This window comes from Camelus ferus, chromosome 8 (genome assembly GCF_009834535.1).
Source record: "Camelus ferus isolate YT-003-E chromosome 8, BCGSAC_Cfer_1.0, whole genome shotgun sequence".
In the NCBI taxonomy this organism is placed as follows: Eukaryota; Metazoa; Chordata; class Mammalia; order Artiodactyla; family Camelidae; genus Camelus; species Camelus ferus.
The window spans coordinates 7,681,009-7,697,034 of NC_045703.1; the positions used below are offsets into that span (position 1 = coordinate 7,681,009).

Genomic DNA, 16,026 nt, shown 5'->3' on the forward strand with positions numbered 1-16,026 from the left:
TTTGTAGAGGAGAGACATTGTCAGTCTGGGGTGTGGACTCAAAACTTGGGCAAATGTCAGAGGCCAGTAGCCTTTCTTTCAAAACAACTGGAGCAGGGAGGGTAGAGCTCAGTGGTAGAGTGCATGCCTAGCAATGATGAGGTGCTGGGTTCAATTCCCCAGTACCCCCATTAAAGATAGATAGATAAATACATAAATAAACCTAATCTCCCCTCAAAAAAGTGGTGGTGGCCAGTTACTTGGTGATCCATAGCTGCCTCTTGTGACCTTCAAGATGCTGAGAAGCTTACTCTGGGGCAACCAATGACAGTACACACCCCACACTGTGTGCTGCCCCTCCTACAACAGGTAGAGGGATATTGGTTAACCTCTAGGAGGCAGGGCAAATATCAGGTCATCCTGCTGATAATGCCTACATGGCTTTAAAAGCAGCTTTAAATCCTGCCACCTTGCTGCCATCTGGTTCTGATTGCAGGCAGATCAATGAGCAGGTCTGTTCCAGCTGCTGGGACCTGGCAGGTATCCCACTGGAAACTGAGACATTGCACATCTGTACACTGATGGAATCAACTTTGTGGAGCAAGGACAGTGGAGAGCTGGAGGTGTAGCGGTGACTCACCAGCAACTCCAGAAGCAGGAGCCCTCCCACCAGGTACTTCTGCCCAGGAAGTGGATCTGATGGCTCTCATCCTTCACAATGAGTGAAGGTCAGCAAGTTAATCTATACACAGACTCCAACTCTGCCTTCTGGGAAGTCTATGTTCATAGCGCCATCTGATGAGAATGTGGGCTTTTGACAACTGGAAGAAAGGAAAATAAGCATGCTCAAGAAATTTGCAGTCTGACTTACTTCACTTAGTATGACATCTCTAGGTCCATCCCTATTGCTGCAATTGGCATTATTTCATTTTTTATAGCCGAGTAGTATTCCACTGTATGTATATATGTGTATGTGTGTATGCCACATCTTCTTTATCCATTCATCTGTCAGTGGACATTTAGGTTGCTTCCATGTCTTGGTTAATGTAAATAGTGCTGCTATGAACATTGGGGTGCCTGTGTCTTTTTTTGTTTGTTTGTTTGTTTTTTTTGGAGGGGAGGTAATTAGGTTTATCTATCTATTTATTTATTTAATTTAATTAATTTTTTTTAAATGAGGCACTGGGGATTGAACCCAGGACCTCCTGCATGCTAAGCACACGCTCTACCACTAAGTTACACCCTCCCCTCGCATGTGTCTTTTTGAATTAGAGTTTTCTCCAGATATACGGCCACGAGTGGGATTGCTGGCTCATATGGTAATTTTATTTTTAGTTTCTTAAGGAACCTCTCTACTGTTTTCCAAAGTGGCTGCATGGGATACTACTTTTATGTGGACATCAGGCTTTCACATGATTTTTACAAGAACCTATTTGTGCATATGGAGTAACTTTTAGAGACTTTCCAATATTGAAAACACCTACTCCTATAGGAAACTGTTTCTCTGAAAAAGATACTCAGAGACCTAAAAATAGGGGAGAGCGGACTATTTAGTAGAGCCCCCAGGAGGTCTGGCCAGATAGTGGACTCCCCCTGCCCCTGTACTCCAGATGCTCTGACTTCAATAGGAATAATCCCACTAGAAACAGTGCCCCAGAATTTGTCTCTGACCCCAGCAGAAGTCATGGCTGACACTATCTCCATTCTCAAGGTCCAACAAATTAGTTTAAATTAGTTCCATGGTGATTATGGATCTTTACACAGCCTTTGGTTTCTTCTTGGAGCTAAGAACTTAATTTCACAGCAAACACTGCTTGCTACTACCTAAAACACTACTGGCCAGGTAGAACCATCGGTGATTGGTTAAAAGAAAAGACTACCTGGCTTTCTAGAACAGATTCAGGTGGGATGGACATTTGATTTCATGGCCTGGTTTTGAAATCTAGGTTCATTCCTTTGCAGCTTATTAATAGGATGAACAATGACTGCCTCTAGTAATTACCTAGTAGTTGGTGCGTATGTCTTGTCCACTGTTAAGTGCCCCTGTGCAGTCATGGTCTTTGTTTTGTTTTAATTTTTGTTTTGTTTTTGTGGGGGATAGTAATTAGGTTCATTTATTTATTTATTTTATCTTATTTATTTTTAATGGAGGTACTGGGGATTGAACCCAGGATCTTGCACATGCTAAGCACACACTCTACCACTGAGCTATACCCTCCCCCTGAGTCATGGTCTGTTTTAAATGTTTTAGCATCTTGTCTTGCAATCAAAGGCATGGAAGAGAGTAACTGGGGTGCAGGTGAAGACCGAGTTCTACAGAAAACATTGTGATAAATGGATTCTGACAATGGGATGTTGGGGGTCTGAACTCTGAAGATGAATGTCCTTTGTCTTTTGTCTTTGGGCAAAAAGGCAGACTGAAAAGTGGGGAAACTGTACCAGGAGCTTGTGGCAGGAAGCTGGCAGATAAACTCTGATATTCCGTATCAAACATAAACCTCCTCTTCCTTCCATGCTGTCTTGCGGAATATTTTAACCAGTCAAGGCCACTCATTGATTATGATAGAACCAGATGTAGAAAGACCAATATACTCTGTAAATAGGTTTGAAACCAGACAGGGACAGTGAAGCTCTGCAGTCAAGACCACATTCATCTCCTTGCCTCCTGGATACAAATTGCCAAGATAACCACAGATTGCTCCATTTTTACAAAACTGGTCTCTGCTTCTCTAAATCCTCCTTAGAGTCATCCAGCCAAATCTGGTAATAGGCTCCCTGCAACCCGTCCTACCAAGAAGCTCTGTGTTCTCATGCTGTTTCCTCTTTCTCCACGCAGGACCCTAACAAGCCTACCTTGTCTGACTACGCATGAATAGCTGAGGCCAGCTGGTGGCCCTGCTGTGGTCTGAAGGCTGGTGTAACCTCCTGAAACTCACGTGTTGAATTCCAAACCCCCCAAGGTGATGGTGTTAGAGATGAGGGCTTTGGGAGGTCTCTTTATGCCAGTGCTGAATGTCCTGGAAGAGGCCCCAGAGAGCTTGCCTGCCCTTCCAGCCGTGTCAGGACACAGCCAGAAGAAGGTCATCAGTGAACCAGGAAGCTCTGCTGGTGCCATAATCTTGGACTTCACAGCCTTCAGAACTGGGGGAGATAAATGCTTGTTGTTTACAAGCCACCTGTCTATGATATTTCCTTATGGAAACAGTACCTGTCCAAATCTAGGGATGCCGATTTGGAAAATCCTGCCCTGGGACCTTCCATCCCTCAGCCCTCCCTTGGTTCATGCCCAAGATCTGCTCCAAGATCTTTTCAAACTAGAATAACTATAATTTTGAATTCCTGGGCATCAGGGCGGCAAACACTCATCAGATAATCCAGTTGGCCATGAAGGGATTAGCGCAGGGTAGACAGTTTCTTGGAATGGATTTTCTTGAAACGCTATAGGGATAGGCCCTCCTGCCCTAGGGTGGAGATGTTTAGATGTTTATATTTAGCACAGACCCTTGGCCTTTCCTGATTGCTTTTAAGCCCTGTTCTGGTAAGTTGCTTGAACTTGCCCCTATTCAGCAGCTGGTAGGAGAGGTTAAGGACATGGAGATCAAGCCATGGTGGGTCTTTCCTGAAAACTTGAACTTTCCTTTAGAATTTTACATAGAAGAGGAGCAGGAGGAGTTCATCTTTGGTGAGTGGTCCTTGATCACGCCCTCATGCCCTCCCTCCTTTCCCATCCCCAGCCGTCTGTTCCAGGTCCCTATCATCACCCCCACCCATTCCATGCCTCCCCTACCCCCTCGCGCTGTGGTCCTTTACATCTGCATCCCTCCTCGCAGGCCGCCTGGACGCCAACCTCCACCGCATCGAGATGCACAGCCAAACCTTCATTCAGCTGAAGATGGGGTTCACCACTACCGGCCTGACACGCATCCTTGTTGTCGGACCTTTGGAGGGGAGGCAGTGGCTGTTCCACATGATTTGGAGTATCGGGAGCTGGGACTCTTACAACCAGGCCCGAGGTGGGTGTCCTTGGCTGGACTGCGGTGGAGGACTTGGTGTTGGGTTTGCTGGCATCTCGGTTACCTCCAGGATCACTTGCTCAGCTGGGAATCCATGTGCGCCCCAAGCATTTGAGCCAGAGCACTTGGGAGTTATGGGAAGGCAGTGGGGAGATGTGGATGGGGCAGCTGGGAAGGCCCGGGCTGGGGTCACACCTTTCAATGTCCCCTTGGGGAGCTGGGCTGCTCTGGGGTCCCAGTCATGAGCCCTGTGTCACCAAGGCACTCTCTCTGCAGGCCAAGAGATGCTGCAGCGGGTCCAGAGTCAGCCCCTGACCACGCACGACCTGGCCTTCCCCCCCACTTCCAGCAGCTCCGAGCTGTCTCTGCCTCACAAGGAGAGTGAGGACTGCCTCTCTTAGAACTTCTCGGGCTTGCCCTTACCAGTTGGTTGGTTGCTGCAGACACCACTAGATTTCAACCTCAGTAGTAAAGGGTTGCTCTCCCCTGGGCAGTTGATGTGAGGGGAAGTTTTTGGCTTGGGCATTGGTGAGAAAAGTGGGTGAAGAGAATTGACACAAGGTTGAATTTGTGGTCCAGTCTTCTCCCTTGAAGGCCTTCTAGGCATGTGGCTGAGAAACATCCAACTCCTGGATGTAAGAAAGTGGTCTGTGAGCAAAGAGCCAGTAAAATAAGTGCCCCAATGAGCAAAGCCTTTGATGTCCTGTCCCTTCCTTTGGGTGAGCTTCTCCAGCCCAGGCAGGGTTTCTGGGTGGGTCCAGAGATCCGGGCAACCGGGATGAGCTGATATCTCCTTCACAAACTGCTTCTTTGACACCTGGAGCCTGGGCAGGCTGCTCTGGGTTAAATAAAAACAAGGGCTTCTAGAAAAGAAGGGACCCTTCTAGCAGCCCCAGGGTCCTTTTGGACCTAAAAAGGTAGACAAAAGAAGAGAGGAGAAAGCTGGGAGTCTGGATGGAGGCAGAACGTGGTCCCACCCTAGCAGCTTGGTGAGGTGAGTGCTCAGGCATGGTCCCTGATTGCCTGCCAGCCTTTTGTGGGTGGGATTGGGGAGTATTTCTGGGAGCAAAGGATCCCGAGGTCCCACCAGTCATGAATAAATTGAGTAGTAAGGCTTCCTAAATCTCCATTCCAGAACTTTCCTGGATGCCAAATGCACATTTGGAACTCTCCCCAGCATGATGGACTACAGCCAAACTCCAAAGGGGGAGTTTTGATGGGTTTAAGCCAGTTAGGGCATACACATAGGACTGTTTCCAGGTTTGGGACTAAACATGTGACTATTAGTTTAATAGGGTGTCAGGAAAGGATTTCTATCCCACTTGGGGGGGCGGACTCCCCACTCCACCTGTCTCCTGTGATGTGATGGGGGGACATGTGGTGCCTCTTGCCCCTGGAGCCATCTGAGGACAATGAGAGGAACCACCAGTGTCAGTGCCTGACTGACCAGGATGACCGCAGACACACAGAACTGGAAACCTTGATGATGTAATGGAGCAAATTGTGCTCTGCCTGGAGCCCCCCTCCCTCTGAAGTTCAGTTATGCGGGGTAATAGAATGTCTTTGTGTTTAAGGTCCTTTCAGCCAGGCCCATTCTAACTGACAGATTACCTGTGGTCACGTGGTGAGGATTACATTAGATAACAGCTGGGAGGACGATTGGCACAATACTGGGCAGTCAGTAAGCATGAGTTGTTACTTTATTTTATTAAAAAATTTTTTTAGATGGAGGTACTGGGGATTGAACCCAGGACCTCATGTATGCTACCACTGAGCTATACCCACCCCACCACGAATTGTTATTTTAAAGTCTGGGATCCAATTGTTATTTTAAAGTCTGGGCTGTCTCTGCTGTGGGCTTGGCATTCGTATGATGTAAAGGGAAGTGGGGAACAGGGATGGGGACGGAGACAAAACCCCCTTTTTCCTTGGAACTTACAGTGAAGTTTGAGCAGTCTTTCCTGGTGGATGGGCAAAGCCTAGGCCTGGGTGCTGTCTGAGGGGTCTGAGCCAATTGTATGTGGGAACAGAGGAGGGACAGAGGTGAAGGATGCTGAGGGCTGGGCGGGCATGAGAGAGGCGCTGCTCCTCCCTGTTGCAGGGAGGAGTAACAGATGAAAGCTATGATGGTGTGAGTGAGCCTGACGATCACAGTCTTCTTGAGTGAGAGGCCTGGAAAGTTAGGGGTTGGAAGTTGCTGAAACTGAGTGAAAGGCCCAAAGAGACACTTTCACTGCCTCAGCATTCTTGAGTACCTGCTGCCTGCAGGGCACATTGTGAGAAGCTTGAGTTGTGTCATCAGTGAGATGCTCCTGCCCTTGAGATGTCTGTCTGGCATCCGAGGTGATGCCCAAATGAAGTCGTTGAGAGGCACTACTCAGAAGGGAAGTCTGGGCTGGAGATACATGATGGGGTGGGGCATGCTGCCTAGGCGGTCATCAGTGAAGCCACCTTGAGGAGAGCACGGAGGGTGAGGGAAAGGGAAGAGGCTGAGTATGGAATCTGGGAGGATGCACAAAGAGTTTGGAAAAGTGAATGAAGATGATTGATCCGGAGAGGGCAGTGTTCAGGGTCAACTCCAGAAAAGCCAAAAGGGATGCTGACTGAAGGTGCCCATTGAATCAGCCTCCAGAGCTCATGGATGACGGAACAGAGATGGTTTCTGTGGGGTTAGGTGGGCGTGGCTCTGACTGTCTTGCTGGTCAGGATGGATGCTGGGGAAAGTGGATGGATACTTGTTTCTAAAGGGAAGGTGGGATGTAGAGTAAAAGAGGAAGGTACATTCTCGAGAGGTGCTGGTAACGTGGGAGAGGCTTCTGTTTCTGAGGAGAAAGAGTAAGAGTGAGATGCTACAGTTACAGGGGAGAGTGGCAGCAGGGGACAGCCAGGGGCGTGGGGGTCCAGAGCAGAATAATTAGCCTCCCCTAAGGCAAGAGCTCCCACCGTGGAGTGACAGGTATCCCCACCACCAAGTGCAGTCACAGGCCTCTGGTAACAGGAGGTTGTGTTGCATCACCACCCAGAGGGCTCAGGTGAGGAGATTCAGAGATGCTCAGAAGCATGGACCCGGGGCGTGGATGGTGTGATGTCTTCACGGATCTCCCAAGGGCGAGTGGCATCCTGAGCCGCATCGGGAGGAAGGAGTGAGTCCTTTGGGGCCATGGGGTGGTCAGGCGATGGCATCTAGGAAGGTAGTCACACCAGTGTAGGCAAAGCAAAGGGGAAGGAAGAAGCAAGTAGTGGAAAGAGATGAGCATCACTGAAGAGAAGAAAAAGAGCAAACAGGTGAAATGTTGAGAATGTAGATGACAGTGAAAGTAGGTGAGGTTTATCCCAGAGCACATGGGATTTCAACTGGTCAACAAAATCAGGAGAAGAATGAAGCCGGCCATGGGAATGGACGGAGAAATAGATCACCCCAGTGTCCCTTTGGATTTTCTATTTATTTATTTGAACAGGAAGATTGCCGTTCACTAGTTTTGTGGTGCTGTGATTTCCAGGCAGGGAGTATATCTATAGTTTGCACGTAGTGTATCTGATAAATTTCTGCTTTGAAATGTAGTAAAAACCTCGCAAATTTGCAGTTAGGCAAGTCAGAGGGTGAAGTCTTACTGTTACTCATTAAAATGTAAACTTTTTGGGGAGGGCAGAGTAATTAGATTTATTTTTTATTTTATTTATTTTTTGAGGTGAGGAAGTAAATAAGTTTCTTTCTTTATTTTTAGTGGCGGTACTGGGGATCAAACCCAGGACTCGCTGCATGCTAAGCACGGGCTCTACCACTGAGTTGTTATCCACTCCTTAAACATTTTTAAAGAAACAATTTTCACTGATACCAGATTCTTGAAGCGGTTGAAACCAGGCTCATAAAAGTGGCTGTTTCAAGGCCTGAGAACCTACTTTTATCAATGATTGGGGTAGAGTAATGTGTGTTTTGCTTTTAAATGATGGGGGGTGAGAGGTACTGTTAAAGTGGTTCCAAAAGTGTTTGGCAGCTGTTTACACTTTTAAGTTGCTCAGGAAGCATGTTCCACATGGATTATTTCCATGAATCCCTAGAAAGTGTAAGTATAGGCACGTCCTTGTCTGATCTCCTTAGAGCCATGGTGAGAAGGTGCCCCACGTCACACCCCCCCCATCCTCCCCCTCCTGTTTAAAACATCTCTCTTAGGGCTTTTTGGCTTTATGTTCCGGAGTTCTAACATTCTGAGCATCCTTTAAAATAATTCCACTAGAATTAGTCATGGACACTTGGTGCAGAAATGCTAGTGGACTAGGAGTGAGATTTTTTTTACAGCAAAAGGGAACCACCCCTTTTGGAGCATAAGCCTTTCCCTGGTGAGGTAGAGTTGGGTAGATGCTAAAAACGGTCATTCTGAGTAGCCGGGGGCTGCAGCATTTGGGAAAGTGCCTTTCTTATCATATGTTTAGCAAACCCTTTAACTATTGTTAACACCAGGCTCACCTGAGCTGGCATCTGAGTTTTGAGGTATCAAACAAAAATATGTAAATATATCAAAATAAATCTCTAGTATAATATCAAATTAATTTTTCTTACAATACCCTAAAAACACTTGCAAATTTCTCCCCTTCCCAAATTACCAATGATTTTTTCAGCAACGTTGCAAAAGGATAATTTTGAATTTCAACCCCAAATCTATATGAGATCAGTGTGGTTGACTGGAACCAGTCAGTTCAGAACCAATCAGTACCAGACAAAAGCAGTCAACACCAGCTGTTTATAGACATCTCTTTAATGTTTTACTTTAAAACAAATAATCCCAGTAAAAGAGAGCAAAGGAAATTAATTTGAACGGTAGCTTGAAATGGATATGATATTCCTGATTTTTCTTTTTTCAGGAGACAGACAGTTGCATTGTCATAGATGACTTCTAGAACTGCTCGCTTAAATGCACATAATTATATTAAATTAAGTTTCTCTTACAAAAGCACAACCATGTCATTTTAAGGCAAAAAAAATATCAGCTTCTGGGGTGGTAAGTTAATATTTCTGATTTTTCTCAATCTGAAGTGACCCATTAATTTAGTTGTTCAGTTTTCATCATTCCTTATGTTTCGCTTTGCAAACGGGCATGCAAGTTAGTCGCTTTGTGTGCCTGATTTCCTCCTCTCTGTGACACTTGTTTTACCTGCAAATCAAGAACTTTCAGAATCACTGAGTCAGTGGGAGGGGAGAAAGGCACCTTAGAACAGGAGATAAAGACTTAAAAATGCAAGAAAGTGTCTTACTTTAAACAAAACTTGCAATATACAGATATTAATTTAGTTGAACAAAATGCAAACATTTAGATCAGACACAGCAACATTTTTCAGTGAACCTCAAAGAAGGGACGTTTGCAATGAAGTGTTAGCTCGGTCAACCCTATGTATTGAAGAAGGCAGACAACCTTGAACTGAGAAAGCGGGTGGCTTCTCACTGCTCAGCTAGATTGTGCTTCAAGACACCACCTGGGGTTGACCAAAGGGACTTTGCTAAGTGTAAATGGGAGACCCCTCAACCCCATAGAGAGTAACACAGCAGACAGAACCCAACAGTTTTCACACAATACAACTAGCTTTTAGCATCCAAAAATTTTTGTGCCAGCACAAAATAGACACAAAATGGTCATGGCTTCCACAGAGGAAATGCTTTTCACGACATGGTTTACCATGTTTGGCTGTGATTAAGACTTCAGTGATGGGTTGACGTTTTGTTTCTGCATCTTCCGCCTTCAGCAATGTTGGATGAACTCCACTGTGTTTAAAGAGGCCTAAGGAGGGATCCCCAGTACATTCAGAGCTCCTGCTGCCAGTGGGGTTTGACCCAGGACAGGGTGTGTCCAAGAATTAGTGCACCTGAAAGTTGCTACCTCCTTTCTCTTCCTCTACCAGTATTTGGAGATGGCCTGCTGAGTGCATAGCGGGGGTCTGGCTTTAGGTCAGTGGAGGGGGTGTGTATGTGTGTGTGTGCACACACATGCATGTTGTATTCTTGTGTACAACCTCCTTGGGAGGATGGATCACAACTTCAAGCTGAGTGGAGATACGGGTAGAAGAAAAATTGCATTTAACAATTTTACTAAAATTCTGTTTCAAAAATGAAAATAATTGCCTTTAAAGCTTGATAAAACCCTTTTCACTGGAGTGTAAGATTTAGACTCTTCTGTGTGTTTCCAACAGCCAAAAAGACTGAATGATACACTCCAGGAGAGTGTACTCTAGAGAATCCAGGTGGGGGGAGAAGCAGCTGCTTTCAAAATTTCAGTGATTATCAAAGGGACAAGGATATTAAAAGGTTGAGAAGCACGTTTTGGGTGGAGTGGATAAGTGGTTTACTTGGGGATGGAGGTGGTGAAGGCCTGGTAAAGTCCAGAAGCAAAATAGTGGCAGGGAATCCAGAAGCCATTAATGGAGAAGAAAAGTAGGGGGCAGGTCTGGGATGGAGACAGCCAGTGGGGAGAGAGTTCGGGAAGGATGTGGTGGCTTTCAGGGCCAGTTGATAACCCTGCTCATTCCTCCTGGCTACTGGGAGAATTTTTCTGGAGCCAAGGAAAAAATTCTTCCTTCCTAAGTCCTTCCGTGGCTGGATTTTAACTGCAGTGCTGTCTGGCTCCTCTGGGCCTTCTCAACGTCTGCCTGGCCTGAAGTTCTGATGGTCTGAGATAGCAAGCCTGGTGTCTAACAAGCAGTCAGCTTTTTTGCTTTCTGGTAAATACATTTTCCACTTTGCTTCCCTGGGTCTTTTCTGCCACCATGCTATATTATTAAGTGTTTGGATTTGCAGACCCTGCCAGTGTTACCTGGCTTTTAACTGTAAATGTTTGCACTGGGAAACTGAACTAATAATTTCAGATTTGGTGGGGGGTGGGGTGGGCAACATTCTTGGGGAGAATAGAAAATGTACACCACTGTATAAAAAAGTAAAGGAGGTTTAGTTTTAGCCTTTCATACGCAAAATGTACTACATGATAGCAAAAGACATTCAGGGCATATTAAAAAATAAATACCTTGCAAAATTCTCTGCCTATATATAAGAATAAGGGGTGTTTAGGTAGTTGAACTCCCTAGCAATATTTGTTTTCTAAAAAATCAAGTTCTTTCCTTTTGGTTTGTTTCTCTTCCTCTCACTGCCTTTGGAGGGGGAAGTCCTTTCCTTGAACTTGACTTAACTTCTCGGTGTTGTGTCTGGATTCTTTTCAGGCCTTTCCTATCTCAGTTTTACTCACAGGTCTCATTTCCCAGGATCCTGCTTGTCCATCAGCCTCGGGGGAATAGATTCTCACACCTCCCTTGATGTGGGCAGCTTTGGCAGGCCTGGTGAGGGGTTGCGGGGTTGGGGGGGACCACTGCAGGGAGATCATCTCAGTCCCGCCGGCTCAGGATTTCACTGGCTTGGGTCAAAGTTGACCACTTATAAAGTTGATTCAGCCATCAGGGAATCCATTCCCTGTGAAGTCAAGTGTGTCCAACAGTCAGTCTATTTGCCCCACTGGCCCTGAATTTCATCAGTTGCACATTTTCTAACTGAAGAACATTCTCGTCCTAAAGAACATGAAAATGATGTGCAAAATTGCTCGCCACAGCATTAAATCACCAAAAGCACACAAATTGACATTCAAATCACATTAACAATGAAAGGACTGAATAGGAACGGGTTGGCAAATGCATCTCAGAATAAGCAGCTGTGTCTATCCTTCCCCAATCTTGCCTTACTGGCTACCTTGTTAGCAGCTGTTGATGACAGTCATTGTGTTTAAATGTCCATGATGGCCTTGTTTTGAAAATGTATTTTGTATTTAATCACAAAGCAGAAATGCCTGAAATTTGAAGGCGTTGACTCATATAATTTCAAAATACAGAGTCAAATCTTCAAAATGACTGAATCTTGGCATTTTCATACACCCCCCTAGCATCAGCAGTGTTTGGTTTCTTAGGATTTTTGACTCGAGGTACGTTACTGAACAGGCGGGCTAATGTTGATGGACCTTGGAATTTCAGCCACCCCGAGACATGCATTTTCATGCAATTGAAAGATAACGGGGCTTCTAAACTGCCTTTCACGGTCTTCCTGATTCTTGCGAATTCAACTTTGTAGCAGGGCTTTCCAGGTAGTTCATGCAAGATAAGTATGGCTAAAGGAACCCCTATGCCAGGAAAGAAACCGGAGAACTTATTTCAGTTTGACGTGGGGCAAGCTGAGGGCATCTGTACTTTCTCCCGCTTTACACACGCTCTGAGATGATCGGGATCTTCCAGTCCTTAGAGAGTCTGGGTCCCGGGAGGGCTGCGGCCCCACATCAAAAGCGTCTGTCTCCGTCTCCTCTGGACCCACCTCCTCATCAGTTATAAACAATCTGGATTCCCTCCATTTGGGGTAAAAATCTTGGCTGCTTCTGGAGCCACTAGACTCACTCCCTGAAAGCTGGATGTTCAGTTCCTCCGTGGATCGGATCAGGTTTTGTACAGACAGAGACTTGCCCAGGTCCCTGGGGACCACGGGGTGGACAGATAGCAGGGTCTCCCCACCCACATCAAAGCTCTTGGGCAGAGAGCAGTCCTTGCTCAGGTTCGACTGCGCAGCAGCCGGAGCGCTGTCCTTGGAGGCGGCGAGGCAGGTGGCCACGTTGGAGATGCTGTCCTGCAGGCCCGCGGGGTGTGGGGACAGGGTCTCTGGCCGGGGTAGAGGCTGGAGGGCAGGGAGGGGTGGTGGGATCTGCAGTGTGGTGGGGGCGGCCGGCTTGGGCGCCGTGGGGACTTGGTTGTGGGTGGCTGCCCCCCCTGCAGGGCCGTCCCCTTGGCTCCCTGGCACCTGTGTCGCCGGGCTGTGTGAAGCGGGGCTCAGTGCGTAGAAAGTCTGGGCGCTGAGCTCGTTCGGCGTCAGAATGAACTGCAGGCCTCGAGGGATGTTGGCGCTGGCTGACCTGGACAAGGAGCTGCTGTGCTGTGCGGAGCTGGACAGGTCTTTGCTGTCCACCGGGCTCTGATAGTCAGAGGTCTGTTCACATTCAAAAGGCGGGATCTGGAAGGAGGCCAGAGTGAGGGCAGAGGCCGAGCCCTTCCGGAGGACCTGTTGATAGATATCTAGCAGACAGTCCAGCTTGGACTCGATGGACTGTACCTGAAAGTGAGGAAAACGTACAACCTGTTACTAAGAATGGGCTTCATGGAGACAATGCAGGTCGGTGGTAGAGGGTGTACTTATCAAGCACAAGGTCCTGGGTTCAATCCCCAGTACTTCTATTAAAAATCAACCAATCAATCAATCAATCAAATTACCTCACTTCCCCCCAAAAGCCCCCCCAAACAAACAAACAAAACCCAAAACAAAAAGCTAAAAAACAAAAGAAAGATAAATATTCTATGATCTCACTTATATGGAATCTAAAACAAAAACAAAAAAACCCAAAAAGTGTCCAACAAAGAAAGATAAATACTTTATGATCTCACTTGTGTGGAATCTAAAACAAAACACAAAAACAAAAGAAAAAATAGAAAAAAGATCAGATATGTGGTTGCCAGAGGCAGGGAGTGGGGGAGGGAGGACTGGAGGAAGTGGTCGAAAGGTACAAACTTCCAGCTGTAAGATAAGTAAGTCCTGGGGAGGTGATGCCCGACCCGATGACTACCGTTAACGCTGCAGTAAGATGTGTAGGAAAGGTGTTAAGAGAATAGATCCTAAGAGTTCTCACCCCAAGGAAAATAATTCTTTTTTTCCATTTTCTTTTTCTTCTATCTAAATGAGACAATGGATGCTAACTAACAATAAGCTTTTATTGTGGCCAACATTTCACAACATATGTAGGTCAAAACGTTATAATGTGTGCCTTAAACTTACACAGTGATACACATCAGTTATAAAAATAATTATCAACCGGGAAAAAAATTCTGGCCAAAATGTTAAGCCGTGTAGTTGAGTCATACCTGTTTTTCAACCTTGACCACCCGGCCGAGCATGCTGAGGTCATCTGTGGTCTCGTGTTCTGCTGTTACTTTCTCTCTGCTCTTCTTATCTGCTGTGATTTGCCCTTTTCCAAGAATCTGATCAACACTATGGGAGAAAGAGATCGGATTATGAGTGTGGAAGGTGGAGTTTGCCTTAGGCCAGAATGAAGCATTTTAAAAAGAAAAAAATGACTATCTTTAATTTACGTAAGAGGAAATAAAAATGAACTTCTGGTTCACATGCTTATTTCCTTAATAGGAAAATTACATGAGGTTCATTTTCTCAGTATTCGAGTCCGTGATGAAATCACTCATGGCTGATCTCCCAGAGGCAAAACTGTCCTAAACTATCAAGCAGTTTGTCTGTTTCCATCTCTGACCAGGTATCCCTGAATTCAACCACTTAAAATATGACAAAATCATAATTATGATTATTTCATGTGAATAGAACAGATCATTCAATGAACATTTATTATCCATTGGTAAATGGGAAGTGTTCAGATAACAAAGCTATAGTCTCTGTCTTGGGAATTCTAGTTGGACTATATATATATATCACATAAGCAAGAAACTCAAGGTTAGTTCTGCAATTACTGTTGTGGTTGAACTTTATAAAAACATCGAGAGCCCTAGATAGTTCCATGAAAGGACTTGGAAGACCTTGGCCACCTGGGCAGAGATTGTAACATGACCATAGCTCAGTTAAAACAATTTCCAAGGAGACTTAATCAACCTAGATAGAAATTATGTTTTTTGTGTGTGTCTTAGAACTGAATTATAAGGAATATGGACTCAACTTTCCAGTTTAGTTTGCTTAGAAATACAGGCAGTGCCTGCCTTCTGCCATGACATTTAATCTGTTCAACTGCGGGCTCTACAAGGATGTGGCCATGACTTTGTTCATCTCAGGACGTCTACTGTGCCTGGAACATGTTACAGGTTCAATACGTACCTGCTGAACAAATGAACGGATGGCTGAAAAAATTCTAGTTTCTATAACTCATCAACAAGTGTTTTAAGAGGGCCCAGTATATGCCTCACACTGGGCTTTGTGTGCTGTGGGCCTATAAACAAATATTTAAGACTCAGGCCTTGTATTTTAAGAACTGTTCAATCAATGTTCACAGCAGCACTATTTACAACAGCCAAGACATGGACACAAACTAAATGGCTATCAACAGATGACAGGATAAAGACGTTATGGTATATTTATACATTAGAATACTACTCAGCCATAAAAAAAAGAATAAAATAATGCCACTTGCAGCAAAATGGATGGATCTGGAGATAGTCATTCTAAGCGAAGTAAGTCAGAAAGAGAAAGAAAAATACCATATGATATCACTTATATGTGGAATCTAAATTAAAAAAAAGACACAAATGAATTTATTCACAAAGCAGAAACAGAATCACAGACATAGGAAACAAACTTCTGGTTACCAGGGGGAAAAGGGGATGGGAAGGGATAAATTGGGAGTTTGAGATTTGTAAATACTACTATACATAAAATAGATAAACAACAAGTTTCTACTGTATAGCACAGGGAACTATATTCAGTATCTTGTAGTTAACTTATCATGAAAAAACATGAAAAGGAATATATGTACATGTGTGACTGTGCACCAGAAATTGGCACAATACTGTAAATGATCCTACTTCAATTAAAAAAATGGAAACAAAACTGTTCAATCAAATGCTGGTCATTTGTGCCACTCATTTCTCAGCCTCTTCTCTGGTACAAGATACCAAGGTCATAACGCTTTTACACTCTGCATAGACTCTAGATGTTGGAGGGGATCAGAGAAGGGAAAGATCTGTTTCATGGGCTGGAGAGTCGGGTAAAGTTAATGAAGGAGAGAGATTAGCTTAGTACTGAAAGATGCTTAGGATTTAGGCAAAAGCGAAAATGACAGCAGCAGCAGCAACCACTCAAATGACATTAGCAACAACCATGAACATTTCCTGAGCACACAATTAACGTGTGTTAATGCATTCAGTCCTCGTGACAGGCCCACGAGGCCCTCAGTAACATCCCCGCTTTTATAGCTGGAGACACTGAGACACTCTATAGTTAGAGGCTTTTAATGACTTG

The 16,026-nt window shown here is 45.2% G+C and overlaps 2 protein-coding genes across 2 annotated transcripts in view; one reads left to right on the forward strand and one right to left on the reverse strand.

Annotated features, from left to right (window-relative positions):
* The first annotated feature begins 3,539 nt into the window (after positions 1–3,539).
* On the forward strand, positions 3,540–4,590 carry LOC102512567 (KH homology domain-containing protein 1). Its single transcript, XM_006191308.2, has 3 exons — positions 3,540–3,661; positions 3,810–3,992; positions 4,269–4,590. The coding sequence occupies exons 1-3, from the start codon at positions 3,571–3,573 to the stop codon at positions 4,391–4,393; spliced, it is 399 nt and encodes a 132-aa protein (XP_006191370.1). The 5' UTR covers positions 3,540–3,570; the 3' UTR covers positions 4,394–4,590.
* A 4,138-nt stretch (positions 4,591–8,728) lies between these two features.
* Positions 8,729–16,026, reverse strand: part of KCNQ5 (potassium voltage-gated channel subfamily Q member 5) — a 434,723-nt gene continuing 427,425 nt past the window's right edge. The window contains exons 11-12 of the mRNA XM_032484438.1: positions 13,914–14,040; positions 8,729–13,110 (exon numbers count right to left, since the gene is read on the reverse strand). Of these exons, the coding sequence (XP_032340329.1) occupies positions 12,163–13,110; positions 13,914–14,040 (1,075 nt within the window). The 3' untranslated portion in view covers positions 8,729–12,162. The remainder of the gene's footprint in view (positions 13,111–13,913; positions 14,041–16,026) is intronic.

What these genes read in the sequence shown, in the direction of transcription:
- LOC102512567 (XM_006191308.2), top strand. Translation starts at nt 3,571, where the DNA reads ATGGAGATCAAGCCATGGTGGGTCTTTCCTGAAAACTTGAACTTTCCT. An exon ending in GCAGGAGGAGTTCATCTTTG is followed by an intron (nt 3,662 to 3,809) that starts GTGAGTGGTCCT and finishes CCCTCCTCGCAG; the next exon opens with GCCGCCTGGACGCCAACCTC. An exon ending in CTCTTACAACCAGGCCCGAG is followed by an intron (nt 3,993 to 4,268) that starts GTGGGTGTCCTT and finishes CTCTCTCTGCAG; the next exon opens with GCCAAGAGATGCTGCAGCGG.